This window comes from Electrona antarctica (assembly GCF_951216825.1).
Source record: "Electrona antarctica genome assembly, chromosome: 20".
Classification (NCBI taxonomy): Eukaryota; Metazoa; Chordata; class Actinopteri; order Myctophiformes; family Myctophidae; genus Electrona; species Electrona antarctica.
The window spans coordinates 11,488,078-11,502,517 of record NC_136801.1 but is presented as its reverse complement, the minus strand read 5'-3'; the positions used below and the strand labels follow the sequence as shown (position 1 = coordinate 11,502,517).

Here is a 14,440-nt window from a genome sequence, read left to right as displayed (position 1 = left end):
TTGATCTTTACACACAGTCATTTTGTTTTGTTGCGGTTTGTTTCCCATGTATGTTTTATTTTTTTATTTTTTTTATGTCGAAGGAAAAAACTGCATCGCTCCCGAGTCGTTCTGTGAAGGAGGGAAAAAGCTAACGTGCATTTAACGGACGGCAGTGTCTCAGGGGTAGAGTGTCCGGTAGAGCAGGGGTTCTCAACCCGTGGGTCGCGACCCCTCTGGGGGTCGCCAAATTATTTTGGGGGGTCCCCAAATTATAAAAAAAATAAAAATAAACATTTTTTCTTGCAACTGAATGGCTGGAAAATGGAAATAAAGAGTTTACATATAGTACACATATACAGTATACACCTTTCCTAATGATTATCTGGTTTCAGTATTTATTTATGGTATGGTATTGTTTCTATTATTAAGGTTATTGTAGCAGTCAATTTATATTAGGGGGCGGGGCAGGTGTCCCGAGACACTGCCAAAGCATCTCCGGGGGTCCCCGGCCAAAAACGTTGAGAACCCCTGCGGTAGAGTGGCCGGAGCAAACCGCGAGGTTCCCAGTTTGGTGTGTGTGTGTGTGTGTGTGTGTGTGTGTGTGTGTGTGTGTGTGTGTGTGTGTGTGTGTGTGTGTGTGTGTGTGTGTGTGTGTGTGTGTGTGTGTGTGTGTGTGTGTGTGTGTGTGTGTGTGTGTGTGTGTGTGTGTGTGTGTGTGTGTGTGTGTGTGCTGTGGAATGCACAATCTATGTAAAGCGCTTGGCATAAAAGCCAAAAAAAAGCGCTATATAAATGCAGTATTTACTGTTTGGTGAGAACATGTCTTGCACGCATGACGGTCTCTCCTGTCCCGGGTCAGACTCCTGTGTGCAGGACAGTCTCCTGTGTGCTCAATGTGTGACGGGGCAACAACGGACCATGTCCCAACCCGCTACCCTGCTGTCCCGAGTTCATGTGTTAAAGAGGCTTTAGTAATGATCAGTCTCAGCCTCAAGAGAGAACCCGCACCACCATTAATCAGAGCAAAGTCTCATCGACCTAAACAAATAAACACAGCCTGTCAAATTGACTGGCTCTCTGTTATGATTCATGCCTCCGATCGGTGAAATTATCCTATTATCGTTGACGTTTCGACCAGCTGCTCTGTGGTTTCCACCCCACGGGATAGTTCAATAGTCAGGCTGCATTCGAGCCTGTATACTGTATGTACAGTGGCACTGTGTTGCTATTAGAGCCTGTATTGTATGTACGTACAGGTTGTACAGTGGCACTGTGTTGCTATTAGAGCCTGCATTGTATGTACGTACAGGTTGTACAGTGGCACTGTGTTGCTATTAGAGCCTGTATTGTATGTACGTACAGGTTGTACAGTGGCACTGTGTTGCTATTAGAGCCTGTATTGTATGTACGTACAGGTTGTACAGTGGCACTGTGTTGCTATTAGAGCCTGTATTGTATGTACGTACAGGTTGTACAGTGGCACTGTGTTGCTATTAGAGCCTGTATTGTATGTACGTACAGGTTGTACAGTGGCACTGTGTTGCTATTAGAGCCTGTATTGTATGTACGTACAGGTTGTACAGTGGCACTGTGTTGCTATTAGAGCCTGTATTGTATGTACGTACAGGTTGTACAGTGGCACTGTGTTGCTATTAGAGCCTGTATTGTATGTACGTGCAGGTTGTACAGTGGCACTGTGTTGCTATTAGAGCCTGTATTGTATGTACAGGTTGTACAGTGGCACTGTGTTGCTATTAGAGCCTGTATTGTATGTACGTACAGGTTGTACAGTGGCACTGTGTTGCTATGTATTGTATGTACGTACAGGTTGTACAGTGGCACTGTGTTGCTATTAGAGCCTGTATTGTATGTACGTACAGGTTGTACAGTGGCACTGTGTTGCTATGTATTGTATGTACGTACAGGTTGTACAGTGGCACTGTGTTGCTATTAGAGCCTGTATTGTATGTACAATGTACATACAGGTTGTATAGTGGCACTGTGTTGCTATGTATTGTATGTACGTACAGGTTGTACAGTGGCACTGTGTTGCTATTAGAGCCTGTATTGTATGTACGTACAGGTTGTACAGTGGCACTGTGTTGCTATGTATTGTATATACGTACAGGTTGTACAGTGGCACTGTGTTGCTATATCCCAGTCAGTCTGCCTCTTCTTGCTCAGTAATTAAAAAAGATAACTTGGCTGCAGCACTGCAGATAACCTGGCATGGATCACCCTGGCTGGCATTTTGCATGATAAACGAGCGCTACAAAATAACTGCCCAGTGATCTATCCGCCAGAGAGAAACGGAGTGGCCTGGGGGGTCAGGGGAAGTGTACACTCTCTCTGGCGGCAATGCTTTATGGGTGGCGCTTCACAGCGACTCACCTCACCGTAAACCGCTGATGTATACTGGCACAAAGTTAAGCTTGAGCATGTTCTCTGTGCACCGGGTCATATCACTAATGGAGGGCTGTCTGTACTTAGCTGATGTAAGCTCCAGAGTTGATGCCTAGTGCAGTCGTTGAACACGTCTTATTGTGCGGATATGTGTTATTGATTTCACGATATGTCTGGTAGGGAAGTTTTGATGCCATTTTATTATTTGATCTGCTACTTTCAAATGTACATTATGTAGGCTTCATGCCCATTTGGACCTGGGCCGATTCTAAAACTCCTAAAACCTAACCTAAGGTTTCTGAAAACCTTCAAATTATTATTAAAATAAAGAAAAAGAAAACTATGTTGCACAGAGGTAGCATCTGGTTTGAAAGGTATAACGTATAACGTATAGGCCTAGGTTACAACTGATCTAAATGGGATCTAAATTGAGGGGCGCTAGCCCCTCCTATGTCCAGCTTTTAGTGTGTGCCCAAACTTTGTCCTACACAAACATTAAATTCCCATTAACAATGAATGGACAATTTTACGTCAGTGTAAACACAAACATGTTGTATATTAGGATGCTTTCAACTCTCAACTGTCAGTAAGAAGTCGGCGATGATGCTGTACGAGGATAAGAGCGCCCCTCACTGTACGAGGATAAGAGCGCCCCTCACTTATTATAGACATGGTGGAAATAGACACACCAGGTTGAAAGTGATAAAATCTGCCTGTGGATTTTATACTGTAGTGTAAAGGGGAGGTGGAGGGAGTTTGAACACTGACAAGCTGCAGAAGAGGTACTGTGTGACTGTATGCTGCTGAGCATGTAGTAAAGTGTAGGATTGAGGGGGTATATTTGCTAGCTTGTTAGCAAATGAGATTGGAGGGTGATTGGGGAACAACAGTCTGGCCGTGTGTGACTGGCCGTGACTGCCTGCACTATTGCGCCGCTCGATTCCTTGAAAAGTAACTTGTGGACATACTCGACAGCGACGATATACTGTGCTGTGCTGTGCTGGACCAGAAGCAGCAAGCAAGCCAGAGGTCGTTCTACTCAGCCAGAGTCTTGGTAGATAAACAGGAAAGGACTCTGGTCTGGTACGAGACCTTCATATTCTTCTGTAGCATGTCTGTAGTTTAACTCCAGGCTGTATGGCTGTGTGTGCGACTGTATAAGCTCTTCAAATCTATATATAATTGAGAAGTTGTGAGCGTACACATCATGCACAGTTCGGATGGCCAAGTCATAGACCGTGACGTATGCGTAATATGTGGAAGTGCCGTTTACGCTTGTGCTTTGTGGCCGTGATACGTCACGGGCGTTAGACGTGAGCGTGCCGCAGGCACGCAAGCTTCCAGTATCTTACAAGAGATTCCTTGTTTAATGGTCAACATGATGGCTTACTGACTTAAATTTAAACAATAATTAATACATGTCACAGTCATGTGATTTACATGTTCAACCTGGCGGCCCTATTTTCGGCATTCGTCATTTTATCCCACTAAAATCGGGAAAGCATGATCTGTGTCATTTCAGATATTAGCTCTACGTTTATCTGCTTGTACATCTGCAATTTTAGATTATTATATGTTTTTAATTAATCCTAAAAGTTAATTTTAACACAAATCTTCTCTTCTGGGGGTCCCTGGCACAAAACATATCATTTTGGGTGGGGGTCCTTGGCATGAAAACGTTTGAGAACTACTACTGATTTGAGAAATACTACTGATTTAGAAGGCATGCATGGAATCGGCCTCAGGTCACCCTCACGGCTTGTAGGGTGGATGGTGGGTGGTCGGTGAGCGTCACAAACATAACATCCAGACTTGCGAGGAGCACCGTAGCTTCGATCCACACCGCACTTGGGCACAAACACTGAGAATAGTCCCTCCAGGGGCCACATGTGGCACCCACGGTCACCTCCCAGGGTCCCCTTTGTGCCACTTTTCAGTGGTCTGCCATGAGAATAGTCGCACCAAGAAATGTCACGATCCGTGATGTTTTCTGCTGTTTTCTAGTGTTCCTTGTTCCTGGTTTGGGTTAGGGTTTTACTGTTCTGTTGTGCTCCTTTATTTTGTGTCCTGGTTTCCTTTGTGGTTACTGTTACCTGTCTTGTCTCACCTGTGATTATTAGTTTGCTCCACCTGTGTCCTGTTAGTCACTTAGCCAATCCCTATCTTGATTTTGAGTTATGTTTACCTGTGCCCTGTTTTCCTTGTGTGTATTTATACGCCCCTGTTTTTTGAGTTCCTTGTCAGTTCATTGTTGTTTGTCAAGTGTGATGTTGCTTGTTCCCGGATTTTGGTGAATAAAACCTCCTGCATTTAGACTTCTTTGCCTCTGCGCCTCCCTGTCAAAAAAACCTAAATTTTATGGGGCACTACAGTAGCCTGGTTTCCAGCCTACACTACTACGTTCCATGGATTTGTTTTGTCACTTGAGTAGCGAAGTGACAAAACAAATCCATGGAACATAGTGAATCAGGCCAGAAGCCAGGCTAGCACTACAGACTATAGAGCAGTGTCACATCAGTGTTTAACACTTTAAATGGCCATAACTCGGTGCTCTGATCGGTGCAATATAGGACTGGATTTGAAAATACAAATTTTTTTTTAAATTGCGAAAGGTATGGCATTGTGAACTTGTAGATTGCTATTTGTGTACTGATAGAGACACAAGGCCCCTGCACAGAATGCTAAACTCACACTGGATTAATGAAGATTATGAGGACGTTTGTGGCACATAAAAGTCAATTTTACAAGCTCCCTGTGAACCCCAAGGCTAGAGCCCAGCGAGCTACAGGCCTGAAGAGAATTAATTTGGAATTGATCTAGGTGAACATTCAAGGTGAAACAATAGCAGATCTCTGATTTACGGCAGCAGGGGATCCTGCGCATATGCTGGGGAAGGCTGCGAGCGCTGTATGTTACATGGCAAATCAGCAACAGTGAGGGCTATAGCACACTGGCCATGTTCAGAGGACAGGATTAAATATTCATGGTGTGATGAGATATGCTGTAGCCAGGGGTGTCTGCGTTGTGTTAATTGGCCATGGACCACAGCGCTGCCCTCCAGGGTTCCCAGTTACAGATCAGACTCCTCGAGTATAAAAGAGCTGTTATACTTTGCTGCACGTCGGCATCACGTACCGAGAATAGCAGATCTACAAGATCGGGTGCGTTGCATTGCGAGCTTGGCTCTGGCGCATAACCAACTATAAATCAAGCCTTATCTCTATACCTCTTTTCCATATCTCTCTCTCTCTGTCTCTCTCTGTCTCTCTCTCTCTCTCTCTCTCTCTCTCTCTCTATCTCTCTCTCTCTCTCTCACACTTCTCTCTGTCTGTCCATCTCATTCTGACTCTATCCACCCGGTCCCTCTCTCTTGTGGTCTGCCCTTGGCTTCCGTCAACCCTTTGCATGGTACATGTTGCTCCTCTCTCCTTTTGCTCTCTTTCATCTCGTTCCATTTTCTCATTCCCATTTCCTCCTCCTCCGCCGCTGTCCCCCCCCGCGCCTCCACGTCAACCTACCTCGCTCGCTGCGGTCAATACAGCATACCTAATGAAGGCCTAGCTGTGTGTTACGTAAGGATGGAGAGGATGAGGAACATTAGGCCGGTGGTCAGGCGGAGATGTATTAGAGTGCTGTTACCTGTGGTGTGTGTGCGTGTGCGTGTGCGTGTGCGTGCGCGTGTGCGTGCGTGCGTGCGTGCGTGCGTGCGTGCGTGCGTGCACACACGTGCGTGCCCTGGAGGATCTGTAAAATGCCATTAGGCGGCCTATAGAAAGCCCGGTGTGCCAACACCCGTAATTGATTGACGCCAGTGGAAACAGCTGAGAGGAAAAGGAAAAGGCAGTGGTCCATGAGACGGGCTGGGCTGTCCATCTCCTTTGGGAGGAAGCATACACACACACACACCGTCCTAATGGATCCATCCGGCTACCTTTGCTCAACCATGTGGGCCCAGTGCAAGCGTCCACCCACCATCAAGGACACTCTGTCCTCTGTCTGCTGTCATGTTAGTGCCAGTGCTGTACGCACGCACGCACGCACGCACACACACACACACACACACACACACACACACACACACACACACACACACACACACACACACACACACACACACACAGAGCGAGATAGAGAGAAGATAATGGGGTTGATGCACGGCATGCGCAACACAGGGCCAGCTCATTCTACCCGTTGTAATGATGATAACGGTGCTGTCATACAGTTGTACTGTACTGACAGTACACAGGTTATTATGTAAAAGTACAATCTCCTTTTGTCAGGAAAAAACAAATTGTTCTGACAATAGCTAAACGGGGTCTGCAGTTCTGGTGGTTGAGCTGGTTAGTGCACAGTGAACAGAGTAGACGACATGCTCCAGCCTCCAGGGCTGTGAGCTGCCTCCAGGGCTGTGTGAGGCTCCAGCCTCCAGGGCTGTGAGCTGCCTCCAGGGCTGTGTGAGGCTCCAGCCTCCAGGGCTGTGAGCTGCCTCCAGGGCTGTGTGAGGCTCCAGCCTCCAGGGCTGTGAGCTGCCTCCAGGGCTGTGTGAGGCTCCAGCCTCCAGGGCTGTGAGCTGCCTCCAGGGCTGTGTGAGGCTCCAGCCTCCAGGGCTGTGAGCTGCCTCCAGGGCTGTGTGAGGCTCCAGCCTCCAGGGCTGTGAGCTGCCAGGACCACAGTTTGAATCTGACCAGTGGTACAAAGTAACCAAGCACTGTACTTAAAGTACAGTGTTGAGGTACTTTTACTTTACTGGAGTATTTCCAATTTTCAATAATTTTACTTCCACCGCACTATATCTCAGAGGCAAATTTTGTACGTTTACTCCACTACATTTGAAAACTTTAGTTACTTTGCAGATATCAATTATTATATTATAAAATACATGTATGTACACATATAGTACATACAAACCACTATTCTATACCAGTAGGCTATTTGAAAAGCTTTTAGATGCTTAGGTGCTTGTAGATCTGCATTTTTGTAGTTTTTCTTTTGGTACTTTAGGTATACTTTGATGCCAATACTTTTGTATTTTTACTCGAGTAACATTTTGAACAGTCTTTGTCTTTGTACTTGTAGTAGTATTTCTCCACTGTGGTATTGCTACCTTGGATAGGAGACTTTCCAGACTGAGTAGCGAAGTGACAAAACAGATCACGGAATGCAGTGAATCGGGCAGGAAACCAGGCTAGCCTCATTCCTCTTGTCTCCTCTCTTAAGAGAAAAGCCGCTGTACGTATTTCCCCAGGAAACTATATTTTTTCGACCAATCACAACACTCCAAATTCTTGTACTTCCCCTTAGACATCTACCCATGCAGCTATGCCCCCCCATGAGACATTTCTCTAACCAACTCATCATTGGCTTGGAACCAAAATGCATTTCAGGAAACTGGACTTTGTCCTAGCTTCCTCCCAAAACCCCCTGCCCTCTTGAGGCTGCAGTTAAATATTTAGTTACAGAATATACCAGTTCTGTAAAGGCAGCTCAAGACAGCACAGGCTGTCGGCCAGTTTAAAAGCGTCGGGAGCTTGTCGGCAGGAGCTCCCGTCGCTTGCCGTCCAATGTCCATATCGCCTTCCCGACGCGTCGGAACCTGTTGATGAAGAACCGAGCATGTTCGGTCGGTTAGCCACCCTAGGGAGCCGACGCTATCCATGTTGTAGTGATGAGGGGGTAATATACTCCACTGTAGAGTGGATCTCTAGTCTGCTCGTCATGTTTCAGTGCTGACTACTCGTATAGTGTGAACTAGATACCATATTCTCAATCCCAACACTCAATTCCTATACCAATAGATCAACTCCAAAGCAAAGCTAGCGGGAAAAAAATGCCAGATTCTGTGAGTGAAACAAGCAACCAGTTCTAGGAAAACAAGCCCAAAAGAAGCAACCAGATTCACCACTTGAGCCCATATTACATCAGCTATTTTCAAAAAGAATCGTGAAAGCAAGCCCAAATAGTTCTACACTTCAGAAATAAGCCCAAACTAATATTAAGCTATGTTACGGGACAACTAGCCCAAAGTCGCTTATAATAAGCAGAACTGGCAACACTGCAAACCAGCACAGCAGGCTAATTTGCATGGGGAAAAATAATGTTTCGTCGGCCGACTGGTTTGTGCTGATTTAAAAATGCTAGTCTGTTGCAATCTGACAGTTTTAAGTAGTCTTTGACTAGTCTGGACAAGACTGTTTGGTGTGGAGTCACCTTACTAGCTGTTTATTTGGCTTGATGCTTCAGTCAGCCCTGCAGTTTCAGGCTTTCTGCACTTTTTTAAAGGACCACTTCACCACTTTTCAACTTCTCTTCCTATAATTGGTCCTAACTAATGTTCATGATAAAATACCACAATTTTTTCCTACTCAGTCTGTGTCTCATAGGAAGGCTGTGGGCAGTTCAGAAACCTGTCCACCAGTGACATCATCGATGGTGAATCCAACTGCCCAAAGCCCTCCTATGAGACACAGACTGAGTAGGAAAAAATGGTGGTGTTTTATCATGAACATTAGTGAGGACCAATTATATGAAGAGATGTTGAAAAGTGGTGAAGTGGTCCTTTAAGGGATAATCTGGTAGAGGATGTGCCAAACACGCACTGAGATTATTTCCAAAAGCACAATGAGGATCTGAGGATCTATTTCAGATTGTACCTATTAGTGCCAGAGTGTGCACACTGCCAGACAGTAGGCCACAGAAGTTCCTGCACTCATTTTCACATTTTTTTTTTATACTTACTAAATATTTAATTCTATAATGGATGCCAATGGGCCAGGCTGAAAACTTGCCCACATTTAGAGTCATATCATAAGATAGTGGTTCTCAACCTGTGGGTCGAGACCCCCAGTGGTCCCCAGATGATAGTAAAGTGACAATTTAGGGACTTTTAAGACCTTTTTAATACCGTGGGAAAAAAATACCAAAGTAATGAACAGATTATACTATGAAACTATGAAACTGTCAAACATCTTGTAAGCCTATTTGCACAATATCTGTGGAACCGAATCAAACTATATGTAATGCCTCAACTCCTACAATTCCAAGTGCTTGTTCGACTTCGAATATGATTATTTTGGGGGTCCCCAGTTCAAATATCGTTATGTTGTGGGTGGGTCCCCAGTTCAAATATTATGATTATGTTGTTGTGTCGTGGCCTGAAATGTGTCATAATAACATAAGATATGTCATGACATAGACCAGGGGTTCTCAACCCGTGGGTCGCGACCCCTCGGGGGGTCGCCATTTTTTTTTTACATAGTACACATAGTACATGCATAAACTTTCCTTAAAGGGGAAAACCACCCATTTTCAACATTTGACTATGTCATTAATATACCTTAGAGCTGTTGTGTGGAAATAATAAAAAAAAGTCCGCCCATTCTGTGTTTCCTAGAACTGTAATTATGAAAAAAAATCATTAACATGGTGAAACACATCTTGATGATGTCATCAAGATGTGTTTCACCATGTTAATGATTTTTTTCAGACCTCTAGTTCTAGGAAACACAGAATGGGGGGACTTTTTTATTATTTCCACACAACAGCTCTAAGGTATATTAATGACATAGTAAAATGTTGAAAATGAGTGGAATGCCCCTTTAATGATTATATCTGGTTTCAGTATTCAATTATGATATATTTTCTCTATTAAGGTTATTTTTGCAGTCAGTTTGTATTGGCGGTGGGGATGGGGGGCGGGGCGGGGGCCACGAGACATGGCCAAAGCATTTCCGGGGGTCCCCAGTCAAAAAGGTTGAGAACCCCTGACATAGACGACTGATGTCATGGATGACGGACATCACAAGCTGGACACATGAAGTGATCCACATGATTTTTTGGTTTTGTTGTATGTCAAGACCCAGTCGGTCTTTGCCAAATCCCATTTTTCACAGTAAGTATTGTGTCTTTACAGTGAGGCAGAGAGAGATTTGCTGTGGTGTCGTAGTCTAAATATGTATGTTGCCGTTGTGCCTACGACGCGTTTAAGGAGCCGGGTCGATCAGCAGCATAAAGCCGTTCGGTGGAGGGACAGAGAAAACATTTCATTAGGTTTATGTATTATCTAAATGGACTGACTGCTGTTCCCAGCGAAGGAAGGTCACAGATGGCTTGATAGGAAAGACCAATATTGATTTGGCCCATTGTAAAGATCCCAGACCAGATTTATGAACCATTACAGTGAGTGCCCGTTGCCTGTCGTTAACTCGCGAGTATACACAAGGCAAGTAAAACTATAGTAAAAAATAAACAACAACAAAGAAACCTGTCTGGTTTTACTGGTGTGGTTCTACATGACTGGACCGTTTAGCACCAATCGACGTCATCGATCGTGTCACAATTCTCTTGTTGTGACATATTCAATGTATTAATAAAGGACCACTTCACCACTTTTCAACATCTCTTCATATAATTGGTTCTCACTAATGTTCATGATAAAACACCACCATTTTTTCCTACTCAGTCTGTGTCTCATAGGAGGGCTTTATGCAGTTCGGACACCCGTCCACCATCATCATTAGGCATATTTTTGTTAAGATTTGTTTTAAAATATATTTAGATTTTTATTATCGTGAGAACGATGGCTTCAACTTTTGCATTGCAACTTTTCAGGAAAAGAAAGCCTGCCGTTTCTATTAGCTTGGATTCACCATCGATGATGTCACTGGTGGACGGGTTTCTGAACTGCCCACAGCCTTCCTATGAGACACAGACTGAGTAGGAAAAAATGGTGGCATTTTATCATGAACATTAGTTAGGACCAATTATAGGAAGAGAAGTTGAAAAGTGGTGAAGTGGTCCTTTAAGCCCATAACGGAGTCGCAGTGATCGGCATCTTTCATAGAGAGATATCCTGGGTGAGGATATCTCCCCCTTCCTCCCCACTTCCTTTTTTTCTCACCCTGCACATACAGGGCTCCAATTTTGTCGCAGCCTTTACCCGCAGCGCGGCCCGCAATTCAGCCGCTGCCCGAGAATTACGAATATAGGAGCTTTCTCTGTCCCTTAATGGTATTTTCGTCCCGCGTCACCCGCTATATCTTTTGCCGACACCGGTATTTGCGCCTAGAGGTGTGGTCATGGGCGTGTTGGCACGCTTTCCCCTAAATTGCTATTTTGGTCAAACACATTTGGGAAAGCGACATTTTAAAAGCACCCTTTAAAAGCACCCGTAAACCGTATGCCAAATTCGTTTGGTAAAGAGCGGCGCGCACCGCGCCTCAATAGAGATGTCCACGGAGTGCAGGGCGTCATCTCTCCTTATTCTCCTATGCATCTCTTTGTAATTTTACTATAATCAGCAGAAGTGAGTGCCTGCCACTTCTTTGTGTCCATTGTGTTTATATAATTCTATAGTCAAAGAAGTTATTTGTGCGCGATTCCATTTGCTCATTCAGTTCATCACCCCATAGCAGCAAATGGGGTTTAATGATGTCTAAATTTCCGAACTTCCGAACTTTCCGAACTTTACTTTTCGCTTCATACCGTTCCGTAGAGACGGCCTACACGCACGATCTATATACCAAATGAAAGCCCTAATTTCGTAGTTTACATAGAACTTAGAAACAAGAAACAAGAAACGAGACCGCAAGGACTGGTGCTATACCTTTTGAACCAAGTGTTTGACTGTAGAGTGTACACTGTTGCTGTTTTTTCCATTTCTGTCTAATAAACTATTCAATCAATCAATCAATCAATCAAAACGGATGAGTCACAGCATTCATGCATCCCACTCTGGGTTAGGTTTACACCTCGTACAAAGGCCAAAAAATATATTATTGCTGTCAGGCAGAGACCTCTTATCTCCATATTTACATTTTGTGGGTGTTTTTTTCATAAATGTGCACCTCATTTACTACAGCGTGCACACGAAAGCATCAAAAGTAGCAGATCTGTCAAGATTTGCGCCGCCTTTTAAGCTTGTACTGTAGATCTGATTGAATTCTGAAATGTTTGGGACATATGAGGTTTCTACCCGACGGTATGAAAAGTAATAAACCATGTTACTAGAATCAGATGCTTATTGAAATAAAGAAAACAATAAAATGGATCAAATAATAAGTAAAATATACAAAGCTAAAGTCTAATGTTTTTCCACCTCTTATTCCTCCAGACTAAACCGGTTGCGTTTGCCGTCCGCACAAATGTCAACTACAGCGCCAGTGATGGCGACGACGTCCCTGTTCCGGGTATGGCCATCTCCTTTGAGGCTAAAGACTTCCTCCACGTCAAAGAGGTAAGAACAGGCCATGCGGTCACTTTGGAGTGTTGATCATATTAATGTAGATGCTGACGACAAAAGGCTGATGATTACGTTCATACTCAAGAGAGAGAATAGAATATAATCCGCAAATATTCAAAATGTTCAAGATTTTGTGAATGTAACCTCATCTGTGATAGAAATTCAACAATGACTGGTGGATAGGACGTCTCGTGAAGGAAGGCTGTGAAATCGGTTTCATCCCCAGTCCTGTGAAGATCGAACACACGCGCATCCTGCAGGAGCAGAGAGCCAAGCATGGCAAGTTCCTCGGCAGGTACGGACGGACACAGCCGGTCGCCATGGCAACCCCCCGCCTGGCAACCCCATATATATATATATATATATATATATATATATATATATATATATATACAGTATAATTATATTCGTTGCTGTCGGGAGGAAACCTAACCTAACTCCATTTTTGAGGTTTTTGATTGTTTTGCATTGCAGTGGAATTTAACACCCTTACAATTACAATTTCAATTTACAATTTAGGCATTTAGCAGACGCTCTTAATCCAGAGCGATTTACAATAAGCAAGAACAAAAAGCATGGGAATACATCACATATGTAAAAATGCATTTATCGCGAAACATGCGTAAGCTAAGAACGTGACTAGAACATATCTATATAATGACACTATACATATAAACTATAACTAGAACATATCTATATAATGACACTATACATATAAACTACACATATATGCTATACTATGCTGTACATATATACTATGAAGTGCTATGACTACATACAATGCACTTATTGTGCTGTCTACATGACATGCTATAAGTCTGTTTCAAATGCTATATAAGTCTAAGAAGTGCTGTCTAAGGGGGGTAGGGTAAGTGCTATGGGCCATGATGGAGTCTGAAAAGGTGGGTTTTCAGACTACGGCGGAAGATCGGGAGTGATGCTGCAGTTCTGATTGCAACGGGAAGTGCATTCCACAGTTTTGGGGCCAGAAGGGAGAAGAGTTTGGGACGTGTGGAGCGTTGTCCCGGCGTTTTTAGTGAGGGTACTTCCAGCTTCCCTGCGTTGGCTGATCTGAGTGCGCGGGAGGGTTTGTAGGGTTCAATCATGCTGGCAAGATATGGGGGAGCCATACCTTTGGTTGCTTTGAATGCCAACATCAGAGTTTTGTATTCTGTGCGGGCAGCGACCGGGAGCCAGTGCAGGGAGCGGAGCAGGGGGGAGACATGTGAGAATGTCTGTGTTGGTTAAAAAAATATGAAACCAATGAAAAGTAGTAAAAAAAACGCTTCGGACAAAACCTCTTAACTCCATTGGACAACAAAGCAACTATGTGTGTAAAAAAAGAACTATGTGTCACTTCTGACATTCACTTCCCTTGTGAAAAGAGCTTTTACTCAGGCTTTATTGGGAATCTGTGATCGAATGCAAAATTATCGTGACAAAACACTGTCTCTCTTTTGCAGCAAGTTGGGAGCACACTCATCCTCTAGTTTAGGTGAAGTCATTCCCAACTCGCGGAAATCTACCCCTCCTTCTTCTGGTGAGTTATTGATGTCTTTCCTGTCACTTCCCTTTTACCTCAAATGTTAAACTAACTTCCTGAATTCCTCCACATAAATAAATAGATCATTTAATAGATCATTTTTACTTACTTTAGTTTTACTGCTTAAATTAATGCTTAGAGTCATTACGTTTTTTTTGGCGCAGCTGCTATATATCGTCCATTTTGTGTTTTTTTGTCACCATTAATATGTTTTAAATGTGTTCTCTCTCTGCAGTAAGCTACATTATGTATCGGTCCTCCATGCACTTTTAATC

General features: G+C 43.9%; 1 protein-coding gene across 2 annotated transcripts in view; it reads left to right on the top strand.

The window, feature by feature from the left end:
- Positions 1–14,440, top strand: part of cacnb2a (calcium channel, voltage-dependent, beta 2a) — a 111,896-nt gene that overhangs the window by 72,866 nt on the left and 24,590 nt on the right. For both annotated transcript variants that reach the window (XM_079489990.1, XM_079489989.1), the window contains exons 4-6: positions 12,494–12,616; positions 12,781–12,917; positions 14,086–14,162. In XM_079489990.1, the coding sequence (XP_079346116.1) occupies positions 12,494–12,616; positions 12,781–12,917; positions 14,086–14,162 (337 nt within the window). The remainder of the gene's footprint in view (positions 1–12,493; positions 12,617–12,780; positions 12,918–14,085; positions 14,163–14,440) is intronic.